At 40.4% G+C, this 19505-nt stretch overlaps 3 protein-coding genes across 4 annotated transcripts; 1 reads left to right on the top strand and 2 right to left on the bottom strand.

The window, feature by feature from the left end:
• Window positions 1-857: 857 nt before the first annotated feature.
• LOC116054035 (phosphoglycerate mutase 1-like) lies at window positions 858-4303 on the bottom strand. Its single transcript, XM_031305323.2, has 4 exons — window positions 4010-4303; window positions 2860-3134; window positions 1910-2090; window positions 858-1707 (listed from the first exon to the last, which is right to left on the bottom strand). The coding sequence occupies exons 1-4, from the start codon at window positions 4146-4148 to the stop codon at window positions 1538-1540; spliced, it is 765 nt and encodes a 254-aa protein (XP_031161183.1). The 5' UTR covers window positions 4149-4303; the 3' UTR covers window positions 858-1537.
• A 7176-nt stretch (window positions 4304-11479) lies between these two features.
• On the bottom strand, window positions 11480-14268 carry marveld1 (MARVEL domain containing 1). The gene has a single exon (XM_035992261.1). It carries the CDS (start codon window positions 13755-13757, stop codon window positions 13260-13262), a length of 498 nt encoding a protein of 165 aa, XP_035848154.1. The 5' UTR covers window positions 13758-14268; the 3' UTR covers window positions 11480-13259.
• Window positions 14269-14707: 439 nt separating this feature from the next.
• LOC116054012 (arginine vasopressin-induced protein 1) lies at window positions 14708-17949 on the top strand. 2 transcript variants are annotated; one of them, XM_031305298.2, is made up of 3 exons: window positions 14708-14941; window positions 16196-16554; window positions 16659-17949. In XM_031305298.2, the coding sequence occupies exons 2-3, from the start codon at window positions 16205-16207 to the stop codon at window positions 16915-16917; spliced, it is 609 nt and encodes a 202-aa protein (XP_031161158.1). In that variant the 5' UTR covers window positions 14708-14941; window positions 16196-16204; the 3' UTR covers window positions 16918-17949. The 2 variants fall into 2 exon arrangements, with proteins under 2 accessions (XP_031161158.1, XP_031161142.1); XM_031305282.2 differs by having other exon boundaries at window positions 14713-14941; window positions 16191-16554.
• Window positions 17950-19505: the final 1556 nt, after the last annotated feature.

Genomic DNA, 19505 nt, shown 5'->3' with positions numbered 1-19505 from the left:
TTTTGTTCTTTAAAGAATATCTATTAAATCACACTGTACTTTTATTTCTTCTTTTTCTTCTTCTTCTTCTCTTTGTTTAACTGCAGCTGGCATCCAAAATGTTGCATTGCTGTTCCATCTCCTGCTCCTTAAGCTATTGCCATTCCTGGTTTATTTTTTCCAAACAATACTTTTTACTCCAGATAAAGATAGAACTTTAAGTCCAGCAGTATTCCAAGTTAAAGGGATATTCCACCTAAATGGTTCATCGTCCCACAGAAGAATATATATATATACATATACATACATACATACATACATACATATATATATATATATATATATACATATACATATATATATATATATATATATAATTTTTTTAATATATATTTTGTCACCTTCAGGTATTCATGACCAACAAGACAAGCAGACACAACAGCATTAGATTTGTATATTTATTACCGTCAGAGCTTTCAGGGTACATTTAATCACCACAGAGGGGATTACAGGGGAATAGGAGCTGGAGGCACATAAATATGACACCAAGTGGCAAAGACAGTCCAAAGGCGGCAAAACAGAGTAACAAAAATAATAATTAAATTTAGACCTTTTATCTTCAGTTTAAATCATGCTTCAAAATGGTACTGTGAAACTGGGGGGCTATAATCCAAATAATGGATTTATCATTTATACAGTGCAATACTGATAGCAAATTGTCAGTTTAATTGTCTTAACTGTCACATCCAGCTCTCAAGAGATTGCAAACTTACATCTCTTCATCAATGGAATGCTTTTAAGAGGTGAGATAGAAAATAAGTTGTCCATCCTTCGCAGTCCCTTTCATTTAAAAAAAAGTCTCATAAAGTCTTTTTTTAAATTAAATTGTAATACTAGATAATAATTTGGTCCTGGGCAAGTAATCAGTCAGTATGATCAGACACACATAGGTGGTATAACGTCCTTACCACCATCAACAAACCGAGGCCACAACAAGAAGGGTCATGTCTCACTCATTCCCCACTCTTTATCTTAGATGTGTGTGTCGTAGCATCAAAACACGTGCTGTGGCTTGGATTTTTATTACTGACTGTGGAAGAGTGACCACAGCCAGGATTTCACTCCTTTTTCTGTAATTGGTTTAATTACCATTTAACCTGACATTCAACATCCCTGCCTAGGACACCACAGCTTAATGTAGTATACAAGTACACAGGGATGCATAGGGATCTTTACTACACAGATAATACACTGCCTTTATCAGCAATGTTGTCCATTTCAGTTCAATGCTCCCTTCTTAAACGTTGTTATATTAATAATCCATTTTAGCAAAAAATATTTACAATCTCTTGAGAGCTGTGGCTCTATATCTCAATCGTTCACCATCTACTATCCCTGACTGTACAAGTAGAGTGAGGTTGCCTTTGACAACAATCTACAGTGTACTCACCATGTATTACAATCGAAAATAAATGAGGATTTAGGAAAAACACTAATCTGAGGTCAGTTGTGAGCAACAACCTACTCTGTCATACACAGAGATGGCTTTTCTGTGTCTTTACTTCTTGGCCTTTCCTTGAGCAGCCACAGCCTCCATGGCTTTGCGTACGGTCTCCCCGTCTCCCAGGAACTGCATCGGCTTCACAGGCTTCAGGTTCTTGTCGAGCTCGTAGAGGATGGGGATGCCTGTTGGCAGGTTCAGCTCCATGATGGCTTCATCTGACATTCCTACAGGTGGCAGCCAGACAAACACAGTTCAGTTTCAATGGAATTCCATTGAAAAGGGCTGTATGTACTATTCTTACCAAGCTGGTTGACAACATAAGATCGTTGTGATAGAATTTAAGTGAAGGACAATAATAAATTGTATTTTGGAAAACTACTTGAATTTCCTTATTGCTTGCGGGGAAAATCTCATAATGCCACCCACCCTCCAGGTGCTTAACGATCCCCCTCAGACTGTTTCCATGGGCAGCGATGAGCACTCTCTTTCCCTGTTTGATTTGAGGGGCGATCTCTTCGTTCCAGAAGGGCAGCGCCCGTGCGATGGTGTCCTTAAGGCTCTCGCAGGAAGGAAGCTGGTCCTCAGTCAGGTCTGCATAGCGACGATCCTGCAAGGAACACCATCTAAATTTGTAAAAAACATAATAGAACAGAATAGAGACAGCAAAAAAATACTGGATCTCTTTGTCTTTAATCATTTTCCGTAGAAACCTTCCGTAGCCTAAATGCATTGAGTAAGTAAGAATGTCACTTTTAAAGCAATATTGTCAAGCAATATGGTGTTCCTTTGCAGGAATGAAAGAATCAGCTACCTTAGTGACACTCTTCTTATCAACGTGTTGCTGATCAATTAGTTTTGACAGCCACGATTAGCCAGCTAAGAGTTACTACATCTTAACTTCGGAATACCATGTCCATGCAGACTTCTTCAGAACAGTTTGTTTCAACCTTGACTGAACTTTGAACTTGAACCTAGCAGACCTCATTTCTGCCGGTCATATATTAACTCACCTTGGACATTATTAGGTAACAACATTAGGGGATATGCTACCAAACAGTAAGGGACTGTATCTCTGGTAAGGGGCTGTCAGATATAATTTGCACTGTTGTATGTGTAAAACATATAGCTATTCAATCTAGCTGTGCTGTGGGAAAAAATATCTTATATCCACTATTTACACTTTAAACACTCCAGTCGTTTCTGGTGATTTCACTCAGCTGATTATAGGGCCTGACTGCAGAGATCAGTTATAGTCATGCCTCTTCTTTGTTATGCCTGTGTGCAGTTAGTTGGTCAATATGTACAAAACCATGTCTTTCCTAAGAGGCCAACAAAGCTCTTGGTTGTATGTATTTATTGTAGATATTATATCTTACCTTGCTGATGATACTGTAGTAGTCATGGTCTGGGCCCATGGGGGGAGGAGGGATATCAAACGAGCGTCTCCAGATCTTCACCTGAGCCTCTCCGTGCTTGGCGGCTGTCTCTGCCTTGTTAAGCCCTGTCAGGCCTCCGTAGTGGCGCTCATTGAGCCGCCAGGTCCGATGCACCGGCACCCACATCTGGTCAATGCTGTCCAGGACTAGCCAAAGTGTCCTAGTGGCTCGCTTCAGCACGGAGGTGTAGCAAATGTCAAACTCAAAGCTGGCATCTGTAAGATTCAGGGAGTAAGAGACACTGGAGTTTAATGCATTTTGACTGCAACAGTTTATAGAAAATTCCACTTGGATACTGTGACTGCTTCTTTCAGCTTTGTTTGATTAGTAAATACCCCCACACTTCCTTCTGGCAATAACTAAAGACGATGTTTACATCATCATATCACTGTTTTTTACAGTCCACAAAAACTTAAGACATTCAATTTACTGTCACATACGACAAAGAAAAACAGCAAATTATCACACTTGAGAAGCTGGAACCAGAGAATGTTGGTATTTTTCCTTGAAAATGACTGAAACGATTAATCAATTATCAAAATAGTTACTGATTCATTTTCTATTCTAGTAAAATCGACTAATTGATGAATCAACAAATGGTTGCAGCTCTAGCTTCATTGCAGTCTGGTTTAATGAAGCTACTCTCAGTGTGGGCCAATATGTCTCTTTAATGATTTCTTTCTGTTCTCCTGCTGAAAAAGCATTGCATGATGTCCATTTAAGAAAATGACCCACACATTTAGGCTAACTGTATTTATGCAAATTGCTTTGCTTTCCAGTGGATTAATTTCGTACTTTTTGCAGGCTGTTCTGGAGTCATAGACCAAGAGGAACACATAATTAAAAAAGGATCCTACTTTTATTATGAAATATTCTATGCCTGTATAAACTATGCTGTCGGCCCTATCACTAGCGCTAGCACCCACATAAAGGTATCACTTCTGCACGTTTGCACATCTTCCATTCCTGACACGCTCAGGGGGCGGTCGACGGTCTGATGCAGAGGCCATTATGCAATCGTATTGGCCCTACAGTTTTTCAGAGACAGTACAGTAGATGATAGGAGAAAATTAAATTAGTTCCCCCTCACCTTTCAGGGCCTGTCCACCTCTCTTCGCCTCCTTCTCCCCGGTTTCACTCAAATCTGCATCGAACCAGCCGCAGAACCGATTCTCTTGGTTCCAGTTGCTCTCTCCGTGGCGAATTAACACTAATTTGTAGACAGCCATGTTTGATTACAATATATATAATATATTATAATATTTTTTATTTATTTATGCGAAGATCTTAAATTAACAATTCCCCACTTCAGAGAAGAACACAGGTCCACTCCACTCGTTCGCTGTCAAACCGGTGAGGACTTTTGCCTTTATCCCGTGTATTGGTTACTCACACACTTCCTGGTTTTTCAAACATCCAATGAGATTCCGCTAAAGAACGTATCGTTCATTTCTCGACCAATGACAGCGGTGGGCGTCAGCGGCGGGGACTGTTCCCTGACCTCGTTCTCTTAATACATCCATGCCTGACCTTCATACTGTGCGTTGCACTTTATTGACTTTTCATTGTGTTTCTCTATTACCCTAGCCTGGTGGAGGGCGGAGCCAGGCTACTATTACCCCACATCTATCTATCTATCTATCTATCTATCTATCTATCTATCTGTCTATCTGTCTGTCTGTCTGTCTGTCTGTCTGTCTGTCTGTCTGTCTGTCTATCTATCTATCTATCTGTCTGTCTGTAATACTAGTGAGAAAGTGTGTATATATATATTAAAAAAAAAAAAAAAAAAATATATATATATATATATATATATATATATGTATATATATATATATATATATATATATATATATATATATATATATATATATATATATATATATATACATACATCATTTAAAGGTGATTATAACTTCTTGTTACATGGACAGCTGAACCAATTGTTGCTTTTCCTCCTTTTCATCTGTAGGTGGTGACTTTGGCCACAAAACATTTAACTGCAACTATAGCCCAGTAACTATAAAAAATATGAAAACACCAAATTACAATGACCAGGAACAGCACCATGTCATTATAATGTAAAATGTGCATCTTTGATGTACTAAAGAAACACAGATTTGAGAAGAAACAGTAAACTACATTTGAATTAAGAATATGAAAGATAGGAGGTGTGACGTAATTACAATATGTCAGAGCATTAAAGATCCAGGTTTGAGCAGGGACAGGTTTATATCAGTTATAAAAGGAAAGACCTGTACTGCATTTTTGGCCCTGTGTGGAGGAGTTTTTATTGGAGTATTAAATACTGCATTTGCATTGCATATTGGCAAACAAAACCTCAGTTTGTAACACAAATATTTATAATTCTGAATGTACAGTATATTAGCATGTTTGCATTACTCTTAATTTATTATTGGATAAAAAATTAAAAACTTGCACTTACAGTTGCACTTACATGTGACTCTTTGTAGTTTGGCTTATTTGAAGCTAATGTGGTTACACTTGATGTCCGGAGTTTGACCCTTCATGGTTGAAAGCACTTAATTGGAAGTCGCTTTGGATAAAAGCTGCAGCTAAATGACATTTGATGTAATGTCATTATTTATTCTTATTATTCTTTTGTATTTATCTGCTGGAAACTTAACTATTTCACGCTGATGGGTTTTGTTGTTGCTGTTGTTGTCGTTGTCGTCGTCTGGGAACGGTGCACTGCTGACTGTATGATGTCAACATTTTTTTCTGTTTTCCCCCCTGGTCAAACACAGCTCCATTTTCCTCACTCAGAATGTGAAAGGATTCATTCTTCACTCCATGATGTTCTGCATGGGACAGCAGTCACATGCATTTGTGAAAAGACAACTCAACAAATAATATAGCCCATTATATGATAAAACAGGGTGAACTCCAAGAGAGGGTCAAAGAGTTACATGGGGACTTTCTCAGCTGTTTTTTAGCCACTTAGAGTTAAATGAAAGGGTTTTTAAAAAGAGTGGTATGACAAAACCTAACCCAACTCAAGTCCCCTTGTTCCTTTTTTAGAGCTTTCTCCTGGACATTATAAACTTCATTTTTGAACTAGACTAGATGAAGCAAAGGAAACTAGCACCCTGGCATAACTCGCAAATTAAAACAAATCTCACAAAAACTTGAAAGTAAATGGCGTTCCACCAAACTGGAAGAATCTCGTTTAGATTGGCAAGACAGTCTGAAAAATTATAGGAAGGCCCTCAGAAATGCCAGATCAGACTATTACTCATCACTAATAGAAGAAAATAAGAACAACCCAAGGTTTCTTTCAGCACTGTAGCCAGGCTGACAGATAGCCACAGCTCTATGAGCCATCTATTCCTATAGCTCTGAGTAGTGACGGCTTCATGAGCTTCTTTAATGATAAAATTATAACAATTAGAGATAAAATTCATCACCTTTTGCCCTTAACTTCTAACGGTTCACCTTTAAACGCAGGACCGCTAGAAAGAACGACAAGACCTGACATATACTTAGACTGCTTTTATCCTTTAGACCTTCAACAATTAATGCTAAAGGTCTCTTCAGCTAAGCCATCTACCTGTCTCTTAGACCCCATCCCAACGAGGCTACTTAAAGAAGCGTTACCCATCGGTTAACACTTAATTACTAGATATGATCAATATGTCACCATATTTAAGAATAAACTGAAAACCCTCCTCTTTGATAAAGCTTATAGTTAGGGAGCGAGTAGAGTAGAGTAGAGGGAGGCAGGCTAGTACAGCCCGATCCAGTTGGGGAGAGTTCCAGCCCGACCAGGCTCCTCTCCTTAACCTGTCTCTCTTAGTTATGCTGCTATAGTTCTAGACTGGCGGGGAAGTTCCTTCCTTCCTGTGACACACTGAGCTGCTCTCTCCTCTCTCTTTCCATTTGTTTCCATTTGTGTGTATCCTTGTCCCAGAAATGCTTGTTACTAACCTAGCTCTGGGGAGTTTACTCCCCGGAGTCCTTATGTTTCTTTTTTCGCCCAGAATATTCCCTTGGATTAGGGTGGCACCAAGATCTTGGTTGGAGCTGTCACTGTGGTCCTACGCTCTGCGATGCCCTGCAGTGTCCGGCTGCATCCTGCTACGTCCACCCATGCTCTGCTTTGCCACGCTACATCCTGTAACGCCCTTCAGTGCCCTGCTATGACATGAACTACTACGACTACCATTTGTAGTCACTGTTCCATTATCTTTGTGACTATTATTGCCAACGTTCATCACATCCCCAACCGGCACTGTCAGACACCGCCTACCAAGAGCCTGGGTCTGCCGAGGTTTCTTCCTAAAAGGGAGTTTTAACTCGCCACTGTCGCATTAGCCACTGCTAATGCTTGCTCTTGGGGGAATTACTGGAATTGTTGGGGCTTTGTAAATTATAGAGTGTAGTCTAGACCTACTCTAGTGTCTCGAGATAACTCTTGTTATGATTTGATACTATAAATAAAATTGAATTGAAAATTGAATTGAATATAGCTGATAGCTGAGTAAGGAAAATGGGGAAAACACACAGCAAATGAATCATGTTAGATTAGTCAGAAACTTCAAACTCAGAACTCAAATACATTTTTCACATGTGTGGCCCTAATCCTCTTCTGTAATATTTGAAGTAATTCTGCTGGTGGATTTCTGCTGTTTAGCTGCTGTGTAAAAGATGCACAGTGCGGGCTCCTAAGTAGCTCACCTGGTGGACCGCGTGCGCCTATATACAGAGGCTTGGTCCTAGACGCAGAGGCCACGGGTTTGATTCCGACCTGCGGCCCTTTGCTACATGTCATTCCCCCTCTCTCTCCCCTTTCATATCTAAGCTGTCCTGTCACAAATAAAGACATAAAATGCCAAAAAAAATAATCTTAAAAAAAATAAAAATGCACAGTGTCAGCTTTGGTTTTGAACAGTGGATCTGTTTCATGTAGGCCAAGTGACAGAGAAGATTATTACTATTGTCTACTGTCAGAGGGTGTACGGGCCAAATAAGATAAATACACTTAAAACTTAAAGCAATGAACCAAATTGGAAATAATCAAATTTATGTTTTTTGAAGTGCTATTACACCTCCTAGTGGGTAATTTAAATAATTGTTTATAGTATTGAGCAGTCAGGAATGATTGCAGTGAAACGTTATATTTCATTTTAATAATGAGCTACATTCATTAAATATGTACGGATTTTCCTTTAGATATCATTATTTTTTACAGTTATTCTTCAGGGAATTGGACATTGTTATTTGGACTTTACGGTATTTTGCTTTGATGTAGGCTTTTGACAATGCAGTGTAAGAATATTAAAATATCAAATAATGCAAATATCTTTTTTTCCCAAATATCAGGGACTTCAACACATTTGCTCATTTTATGACCAGAATAATATAAGAATAAATGGGATATTGTTTTGATTAGAACGGAAAATATGCTTTTAAATGTGCAGTTTTTTCTCGCAACTGCAGTGTGATGTAACAGAGAGAATTTGGGTGGTGCTGGGAAACAGTTTGTTTTTTTTACTCCCCAGTGTGTTTTAGTGAGGTAAAAATTACATGCGATGAATGGCAGAGGTGTCGCTAATTTCTACATGAATCAGTGCTCAAGAAACAGTTAATGTCAGACTACTTTCATTTCTCTCTTTTTAGACTCATTTACTCTGTAACATGCTCTCAACTGAATTGGCAGAGGAAAGGAAGTGGTGGTATTTTCAAGGCTCTATAAATAGCTATCTTTTCCCACCACTGGCTGCCATTGCCCTCATGCAGCACATGAACACTGTAGCCATTCAGAAGTATTGTGTGGGGAAAAGCTGCGGCAACAGATATCCAGTAATCCTAGTCACCATGTTAGGAAACTATAAACCGAAGAGTGTCAGAGGCAAACTACACAACCTGCATGCCAAAACACTGCGCCCATTCATGCCTTACACAGACAGGAAATGTCAATCCCAGATTCCTGCTTAGATCTTTAAGTAAGGCATTTTTGCACATCACTTTTTGCTTTTTTTGCTGCTCATTCACTTGTTCTGTCAGTCTCCATCTGTTTTCCCATCGGCCCCTCTCATCTGCAGTGGAATGTGCATCTCAGCAGTAGCTGACGAAAGTGTGGGTTAAAAGGGCGCTGCTGTGTTCATGTGTCTGTGCATACATCTAGCCTCCCAAGCAAGACATGAGACGAGGACTGTCAGCAGGAAAACAAAAGAGGCAGACACACTCGGATTGAATAAAGCACTTCCACTGGGAATTACCCAACCAGGATTTCGGTGGGAAAGAAAGACGGGGCTCTTCCAGTGGGGAGCTGCTATTTGGATTTTAACCAACCAAGTATGCACCTGGTTCAATAAACTGTGTAACACCCGGCTCTGGTCTGTGAGAAAGTCTTGCAAAATCAAGGCTACCAAGTTGAAAGTCAGGACTGTGTACAGTCAAAAAGTGTGGGTTATAGTTTTAAAGTGTAGATATTTTTTTAAATATTGAAATGTCCTCTTGAATAATCCTGTTTTAAAACACTACTGACATATGTACACTGAAAAGTCTTTTTGCGCAACAAATACTCTCTGTTCAAATTCAGCTGATGCTAATATGAGGCTTCAGCAGTTAGTCAAATTAGACAGTATTTGATTGCTGAGCTTTGGTGGAGGGATAGTAACATAAAGAGGAAGTTTTGTACAAAAAAAGCCTATAACGTTGGAAAGCACCTAATGATCTGAATAACTCAGACTGCTTAAGTCTCATATTAGCTTTGTTTTGTGATTAAGAAAGCATTTTTTGCACACAAGGACTATGGATTTTGTCCCCACACCACTTACATTGGAATCACTTAAGCAACTAGATCTAAACTTAAAAAAAAAATATGTACCCTTTAGGATCAGGAGTCTTTTGTTTTTTTGTGTGAATATTTGTGGTGTTGTGTATGTATGTATATGACAGAATCAAATCAGTTCTTCTACACTAATGATAACTCTTGAAGCAACGAAGTGGTGTGATTATAAGATTTGTACTTTTTTATTTTAGCAAGAAGACTTGAATTAAATACCTTTGATGGCAATCATCTGGCCTGGTAAAATAGATCTGAATAAGACATGTTTTCTACCAGCTCCATTGATGCTTTTCTGCAGCTCACATTGTGTTCTGTACACCACTATGTTGGGAGGCAAGAAGCCAGTCAAAACAAGTTTCCATGTTTTTCTGAATTTTTACTGAGAGGGACAAAAGACATTCCTACCATTTCTTTATAGATATATCATCTCTCTCGGCAGTGATTTAATTACAGCCATGAGTCTCAGTAATGTCATTGTTATACATTTGGACTTCAGAACTCACTTGTAGATTTTCTGCCAGCAAACTCTGTATCAGTTTTTATGTGAGTTGACATCAGTCCATGGGATCAGTGTGCATGACACTGTGCTTTCAGGGAGGGCCAGAGGAACCGTTTCGAGGAGCTATGATGACTATTGGACGTCGGGTTGGTCGCTCGCAGATGGGTGGGAGAGCGCATACAGGAAATGTCTCTTTGGATGAGTGGCCAAAAGAAATATCACACAGTCTGTTGGCACTGCAGTGAAGTTCCTGGCTCTATACGTCCTTATACCAATTTGTCTGGGTTTTCCTAACTGTCTGTGTAGCTGGAGAAAAAATACAATAACCTCACTCTTGTGGTGCCCACACCCTTCTAATAGTGTCAGGAGGTAGGATTTCAAAATGTGTGTTATTACCTATGATTACACAGGTTTCTTGTACATGGATATGATGTTTGAGGATTAAATTCAAAATGGGCTCATACACAAAATTGACAAATCTGAAAAGACGTGACATCTATAAACTGTGGGCTGTGTAATAATAAGGAGCCTGTTAACGTGGGAAGCAGGGTAAATGTGGAGAATCCTTTTCAGGCCTTAATTGTCAGCATACGCTATAGTTGTGAGTCATCCCAAACTTAAATGATTCACCATGGTTACTTTCAGTATCAATTTGAACCCTGGATTCAGTGCTTTGTTTATGCACCACACAGGACTGTTGTGTACTGTCTCTATCTGGTTGTGTAGCAGTGTGTTTCCACAGGCACCGACACGTGGACAGGACAGCACTTCTGCGGAAATCTCAGAGGGGGAGAGGACGGGGCGGGGGGGAGGGGGGGGGGGGGCGACTCCTTTCCTCCTTTAAAGTGCTAGATTTATATCCTGCAGCTGCAACATTAACCCTTCACTCCTGTAACTCTGGCCACAGATGTCACCTTGCACTTAACACACACACATTTTATTTTTCCTGTCGTCATTGCATAGAAAGGCCGCTGACCAAGAGGATGATATACTGTACAGTTGTTCATGTACACACTAAATAGGCAAATAATTTAACAGTTTCCCTACTTGCAGTTTGATCTGTCTCTGTCTTTATATGGTCACCTTTTTAGTTTCACTACGCCTCTGAAATCTAACCAAAAAATAAGTCAAGGTTACACGTATAAATCAGGTAACAGCAGATATTCCCTGCAAGCTGTAAGATATTTCTCACATCTTTATCTTTCATTACTTTATTGTAAAGCTGCTGCATTTATATTCTAATCTCTGCATTTTTGTTGCCTTTGTTTGGATTCTTGATTATGAATCTGGAGCTGTGACAATGCAACATTTGATCTCTAATGCTCTTTTCCCAGAAGAACTCATCGCATTCAGTTGGCAGCGGAACAAGGAAGGGAGGGAAGCAAAATACCCAAAAAAGTAAAGTGTGTCTTTATGTGTGAGTATTCTGCAGCATTTTTCACCATATGCCCCAGGCCAAGTTTGCTAAATATAAACACAAATTTGTCAAAGAGAGCTACACAACTGTTCACATGTAGTAATGCTACTTTCCTGCTGACTGTATGAAGGCATCCAAACAGAGTTGTCACAGCATGGCTTTGGTTTCTGTTAAACCAACTTGTCTGCAGCATGTGTTTTTAAGAACTGCATGCCGCCTGGAATAGACGAGACATTGAATAATCTTCCACTGCTTAATTTTCATTGGCTGAACGTCAGCCCACCTCCAGAACCCCAACAGACTGTTCCGGTAAGAACAAGCCTCTTCCCAGATTATTACACACAACATGTACACATTGTTTCCAAAAGTAGGTTAACTCTCATGCAGCACACACATTCTTTCTATCATACAGCGTATGCATACAGATTGTCAGCGTGTGTGTGTGCATGTGTGACTCTCTCCTCATCTGTTAGAGATACAGATAAGTCTAAGGATCTATGTCTTTAATGTGGTCAAATGACATTGCATACAAATGATCCCTGCTGATTGGCTGAGGCTTTTATCTCCCAACAGGAATTTCCTGAGGGCTTCCGTCACTAGTCCCTCTAAATCTGTGTTTCATTTTCAAAAAGCCACCAAAGTGGCCCCGCTCTTTCTCTACTTTTAACTCAAAGTACTCAAACAAAATTAACAGTTTTCCTTGACGCTGTTTGTTGAAAAGCTTTTGCGTACCAATACATGCTCATAACCAAGGAAACATATCACCGGCTCTCACTTATTGCTCTTTATTCTTTGGCTTTACATAATGGACACTTGAGGAATATTTTTGTTTAGCATACACATTGTAGCACCAATCACATCCATATTGTTGGATGTTGTTGTCACAACCTGGTTGAGTATACAGCATTCTGACAGAAGGCACTTATGAACCTGTTTGCAGCGTTTAAGTGAGACAAAACTAAAACAGTAACTGTTCAGTATAGTTTGCTGTCGTACAAAAAACACGTAAAAACAATATATACATTAAAAAAGGGCAATGAAAAGACTCCCTTGTAAAAAAAAATCCCATGAGGGGTTTTAGATGGACAGCTACTCAACACAAATCTACAAATGTATGTAAAGCCCATTGTATTGTAAACACTGAATATATTGCCACTATAATAGCACCTACAGGACTATTATAATGATTCTTTATAAGGAAAAATTACATTAGCCTAAATAAGTGGAAAACAAACGTTAGAGGTGGAGGCATGGCCTTAACTACAACTAGGAGACAGACACACGTGCCTTAATAAAAGGGGTACAATGCTTCAGACCTCCTAACAAGTCACAATCAGACTCCCATCCTGGGTAGGCCTCTGTACCAGGAGCTGATTGGGTATTTTCATGTCAGCAACTCTTAAATTCACTGACAGAATGATTTTGGATGCCTCACTACCAAAGTGGAAAGTTTGGTGTGATGAGACAATAGAGACACACCTGTGATTAGAGTAAGCTAGCTGTTGAGTTAAATTACAGTGAAGTTAACTATTCATCATCTTGCTGTGGATACCCCACTAAAGGACCCATACCCCCCTCACTCCCTGTTGCCATCACCCCCTTCAGTCTTATCAGATGACCGTGTGTTCTCCTCGACACTTCCTGCACGCTCCATTAATAACCGACAGGAGGTAAGCCAGGCAGCACAGGCAGGCGAACACGGCAGCTGTCAGGTAGACCTTGTACAGACAGAGGTGCTTGTACTGCTCCAGGTTGCAGTACGAGTTGCGATCCGTCTTGTAGATCATGACACCTATGGCCGGCAGGTAGAGCACGGCGGCGGCCACGTCGTGCGCCAGGTTGGTGGACAACCAGCGCTCCCCTCCCAGCAGCGGGACGAGGTCCTGCTTGTCCAGCAGGGTGAGGAAGAAAAGGGCGAGGGTGAGGAGCCAGAAGAGGACTGCGACGAACAGGACAAAGTGGATGGATCCTTCGTATTTGTTTGCGGCGATGGTGACCCACAACCCGGCTCCGAACACAATCTGCAGGATGCGGATAATTCCCCAAAAACTCTTGAGGAACTTCTGGATATTCTTCCTCACCTGCGACTGCGAAGGTTGGGGTGGCATCTCTCTCCTCCTCCGGTCACGCTCGGTCCCTTTTTCCCGAACAGGGCGGGTGCTTTCTGCCAGCTGCAAACAGCTGGGGGAAATGAAGGGCAAAAAGTGGAAATAACGTGGTGGAAGGCCGGGTTTGTGGTCTGAGAATGCAGCCCAAACTGGACAAGTGTATTTACAAAAAAGGAACTCACTGTTCTTTCCACAGCCCCGGGGTTTTGAAATGAAAAACCTTCTTGTATGTTTCGTCTTTTCCGTTTCCTCTGTTGAATGTAGCGTCCGTGTTGGGGGCTGGGTGATGGAGAGAGGCCGGCCTGTAATTCAAAGCCTGCTCCTCCTCTGCCAGATTTATGCATGTCCGCTCATCTGCTCATGCTTTTCTCCATGGTGTAGTTTCCCCTGGGGTGTGTGTGACCTCTCTCCTCCTGCTTTTTCGTGTGACCTCTCTCCTCCTGCTTTTTCGGTGAGAAAAGAGCAGTAGGCTTTATGAAAGTGAAGTGAATGACGAAATGTTAATGTGTGGACAGAGATTTCAGCAAAACACAAGCATAATCATTAGGCTTCCATGCTTCAACATATAGGCAATATTAATGTTTTTTTTATTTTAAACTGAAACATTACTTGTTTCAGTTAAAGAAACAAAACATTATATAGGCATAATGATAATTGTAATAATAATAATAATAATAATAATAATAATACTTTTTTTTATTCAACAGGATATATAACACAACAAAGAACCGTGGTATTTAGAAGCCCATGCGTCATCCTGTTTGCGTCTTTCTGCCCAGCATGCTCACATGTTACTTCCCTCTCAAATAATTGACAGCCGCTTCTCGTGCCAGCTAGGCTTACTGACGTCAATGGATTTCAGCATGCGCACCATACGTGGCCAGGAGGCGGAGCCCGCCACCATCCCCTTCTCCCCCCAAACCCATGATTAGTCGAAATTAAGCTGTTTCCCAACCCCGACAGGAGAGACCAGAGGATCTCTCCATTCTCATTGGTTGTTTGACGACATTGATTTGTGATTGACGGTTGGCTCCAGGACAGAAATTGGGTGCAGGTAAAGTTGGACAAACAGACACTCCTGCTGCATTTCAACCGCTGTGGAAGCTTTCATTGATGAGGAACAGCGATGCAGAGGGATATGCTGTTTGGAGCAAAGTGCACCGAATATATCAGTTAATCTTCGGGTAAGCAGAAGTCCTTTCATTTTAAAGACTGACTCTCACGGGATTCCTGTTTACTGTTAGCCACAGCCAATGAAACCCAGCGTAGACAGTAGGCTACAGTAAGTTGTTCAGCCTGCATCGTATTTAATATTGTATAATAAGACCAGGAATATTTCAAAGATGATGTTATATTTTCTTTTTTACGGACTCTTTGTATGCTTAGTTTGGAAAGGGATCCGGTTTATGCAAACAGTAGACTGTCAAGACACCGGTGGGAGGGAAATAATAGAGACGCCTGTGACGTTTGGTCATTGTTAACATAGCCTACTTAAAAATAATAGGTTTGTGAATGTGTAAGTGTTTTTCTGTGAAGAGCTGCATCCCATAATGATATATATATATATATATCAAAGGTGTGTCCTCAAATCACCTGCTTACTATAAGTTTAGTACTTAAGTTATGCACAGGACAAAGTCATTTCTTGCTCATAAGTTGTTTGTGATGTAGTGTATTGTTAACATTCCTTGGATAGACCTATCCTGAAAAAAATGACATTTATCATAAATGTCATGTTTTTTATATGTTTTTTATAGGACTAAATAGTAAATGTGTAATTAGGAATATATTATATTTAACATGTTTATGTATGCACCATCCACCAAGGCAAATTCCTTGTAAGTGTTACTTACTTGGCAATAAATCTGATTCTGATCAGGAAAGTAATATATTTGACACTTGCAGAATAAAGCTTAACTAAAAGAGAATGTGAGACTTCATTCTTGACTTAGTAAAAATTAAGTTTGATGAATTGATCTCAACTCTTGGTCTTCATTAGAGGAGTTTTCTTCTACATAAACTAAATCATCTGCTGATGAAAGCTCTGAGGAAAGCTAGTAAGTGGACCTTTTATTTAAGATTATTTTGTTAAGCTGAAAGAAAGTCCTTTCAGTGAAAAGGTCCCTGACCTACATGCAGTCATGATGTTGGTCACTCACTCAGCTAATACCTATCTGTGAATGTCCCCCTTAAAACCATATGTGAGTAAAGAGAGATAAAATTACCATCTGCAGTTTAATAGGCTTTAAAGCGCAGCTCGTCACTCACTTCCTAAAGTAGGATTAGGGAATCAGAGCAGAAGTCTCGCAGCTGTCTATAGGTGTCGTGACGCACAATGTGCTCATGTACTTTATATGTTACGTTCTTTTTTTAAGCGTCTTTGACTTTGAATACACACCCTAATGAGTGGAAACTCTTACTGACTTCTCCACAGAGTAGAACTAGTGTATGCCACCTTTTCCCGTGTTTCTCTGGATGGATCCCGGACCCGCCTCCCCTCCTTCATCCGCGGTGGCGGGCCCTTCCTCGCTATGGCGGCTGGCTGAGAGGAGGAGCAGGAAGGCTGGCTCGGCGAACATTTTCAGCAACGTGAATCTCTGGCAGCTCCAGAGACTGTTCAGGGCAGCGGGAGATCAGGATGCGGAACAGAGGGCCCAACTGGTTTGGGGTCACGGAGATGAGGCTGAACTGGCTCAGGCTTTGATAGGACTGAGGGCCCGAGGTCACAGGAGAGGGCTGAGGGCTAATGGGAGAGAGGCACTGGGCTCACACTGGCTACGAGCCTTCAATCACCTCAGGTAGAAAAACTGCAGACCTGATGTGATTTCATATACATTCACAACATTAATCATAGTGACTTGTCATCCATATTGTTTTTAACAACACTATTTACGTTGTTCAGAATCGGGGAGAGCTCTTCAAGCAGCCAGGGGAAGGATGCCGGGGAGGAGAGTGATCCTGAAGCAGGAGCACACAGCAGTCCAGAGCCACGCCGGCGCACCTCCGTAGGGACAACAGGAAGAGGTACAGGGGCCACAGTGGTACTAACTGAGAGCCAGGGCCATGCGGGGACTTCTGAGAGAGCACTTAGAAGCAGCTCAGGAATGAGGAGAGGAGGAGAGAACAACCCAGAGAGATACCTCCACAGAATACTCCACTGACTTGACCAAAAGCACTGAGATGCAGAACTGACTTTGAGTCTGTGAGAGCACTTCAGTCTGCACAGCCTATCGTTTCTCCTGAACACACATCTCATGTGTTCGCAAATTGGAGCTAGGTTGAATTAACTTCTGGGAAAGGCAACAGTTACAACTATATTGTAGGTTGAAAGAATAGAATATTTTCTCATAATGCCATAATGTCTGGCCTTCTCATTGAAATGATCAGATGGCTGTATACCCACACTGCACTGTTACTCGTTACAGACACATCTCCATCTGGATACTGAAGGCAGCATAAACCTCTGACTGGCCCCTGGTTTCTCACAACTTTATATTGAGGTTACCTCTCAAGAACAGCCTTATGTGTTTTCCTAAATTCATCCCAACACTTACACTAACCATGCATACTGATACAATGGATGTGAACAAGTTATTATGATCACTGTATAGCAAATAAGTCACTTAAAAAAATTATTAAAGTGACTAGTACTGATATTCTAATATATGGCTGCACTGTGGATGAACTTACAGTTATATCCACCTCCTGTACCATAAAAAGCCATATATGTAGTACGTGAAGTTTAAGCCACTAAGTTTGTTTTTGTGGTTATACAACACTATGAACGGGTAAGAGTGCAATGGGTGGAATGTCGGTGTCATGAGATGTAGAAATGCATATCCATATACTGCACATTCGGAGATGTTGACTCAGACTTAATGATTCAACACATAAGAGTAACCTCTGCCAGTCACTGGTTTGAAGTGACTGAAAGTTTTAGGTGATCAATGCTGCTTAAAGACCAACAATAATTAATAATAGCTGCAAGGCCAAATTTAAAAATGTCCCTTGCTGTCCAGGTAAAGACAAACTTTAAAAAAGTAATGTTCTCATATTAAAATATTTATTATCACAGTGTGAAAACCAACTTTGCCTATGAAAAGACTGTATGTCACCAACCTTGATTAAGCCTTTGGATAATACTGTTTGATGTGTAATGTTTAGATTTCTGGTAATAAAGAAGTGAGTCTTTGTATTCTTTGTCATGTTTTTCTTTATACAGTTATAACACTGACCATTTTAAACAATTTTCTCAGTAAGTATACATATTTCAGTTTACTGAAATGGCTTAAAATGTATATGCAAGTTTTTATTAACATTTTTATATATATATATATATATATTTTATAATATAAGTAAAGCATTCGTCAGTGTGTTGTTTTTGGATGCTCATTTTCACTCTTGTCTTACGTCTTGTACATACAGTTTACACACATTCACACCCAGGACCTGCAGCTTGCACCGCAGTCTGCCACTGTTAACCACTGAGCAGCTCCACTGGACCAGTTGGGTGTTAAGTGCCTTGCTCAAGGGCTCCTCATTAGCTGGTTTTGATGAATAGAAGAGTAATGCACATTTTCTTTTCCCATCCATGCATTTCCAGCAGCTTCTTACAAAACGATGCTCTAAGAAATTGCACTTTTTTTGCCACAAAAAAAGAGCACTGCTTAGTAACAGCTGGTAGACCTGTATCAGCTGTATTAGGGGAAATGCTGCCCTCTAGTGGTCATATCATATCTAGTCATATCTAGTAATTATGTCAAATCATGTAAATTTTATTTATATAGCCCAATATAACAAATCACAAATTTGCCTCAAGGGGCTTTACAATCTACAGCAAACAACACCCTCTGTCCGGGACCCTCACTCCCCCAAAAACACTTTGGGGAAAAACAGAAGAAACCTCAGGAAGAGTCACAAAGGGATCAGTCTCAGGCTGGCCAGATGTGCAATATATATTGTGTGAACAGAATAAACCAACATAAAGTTACAATACACAATACATAGCCTACATACATACATACATATATACATACATAGAAGAAAAACATGGATCCAAGAGAATGTCAAGTAGCTTCCAGGTGTCGCCAAACAGGTAGAACCTGAGCGACATGTCCTCCTCTCCACCATGTAACCTGGAAACTGGGCAGGTTACACAAACACAAAAAGCAAAACTAAAGCTAATTATTCACACAGATAATTAATGCAGTAGTGTAACTTGGCTTGTGGCCACTAGATGGCACTAAAGGTTTTGTTTTGGGAAAGCAAACCATTAAAGTGAGTCAAGGAAGATTCCTACTTGTCATGCATAGCAGACTTTCCCACAGAAAAATTGTGGGTAGACTCATTTTAACAGCTTAATAGGTGATCTTGTTGATACTTGCTTGTCTTGTTTAACGTGTCTTTTTTTGCCAGGTTCCCCAAATCACCTTAATACGCGGTGATGTCTAGAAAGGTTTTTATTAGAAAGATTTATCCCCACTGCAAATATAATGTCCACACCCTCAGGCAGAAGCTGTTTTGGTTTATTTTAACAAGGTTGATCTGTACATGCAATAAACATGTCACTGTCCTTCCGTTCAGTTTCTTACTACCCAGTCTGGTTAGCAAGAAGAGAAATCAGGAAGCCCTACTGAGTAGATCAGGATAGACAGGAAGGTCTTTATCTTCTAGATAACATGTGATGCATGGCTAGGATTACCCTGCATCCAGCAGATATTATCTTCCCCATCAGCTTCCTCCATCTCCT

The sequence above is a fragment of the Sander lucioperca genome, chromosome 15, assembly GCF_008315115.2.
Source record: "Sander lucioperca isolate FBNREF2018 chromosome 15, SLUC_FBN_1.2, whole genome shotgun sequence".
Classification (NCBI taxonomy): Eukaryota; Metazoa; Chordata; class Actinopteri; order Perciformes; family Percidae; genus Sander; species Sander lucioperca.
The sequence above is the reverse complement of the archived record's forward strand: the minus strand, read 5'-3'. Positions and strand labels throughout refer to the sequence as shown.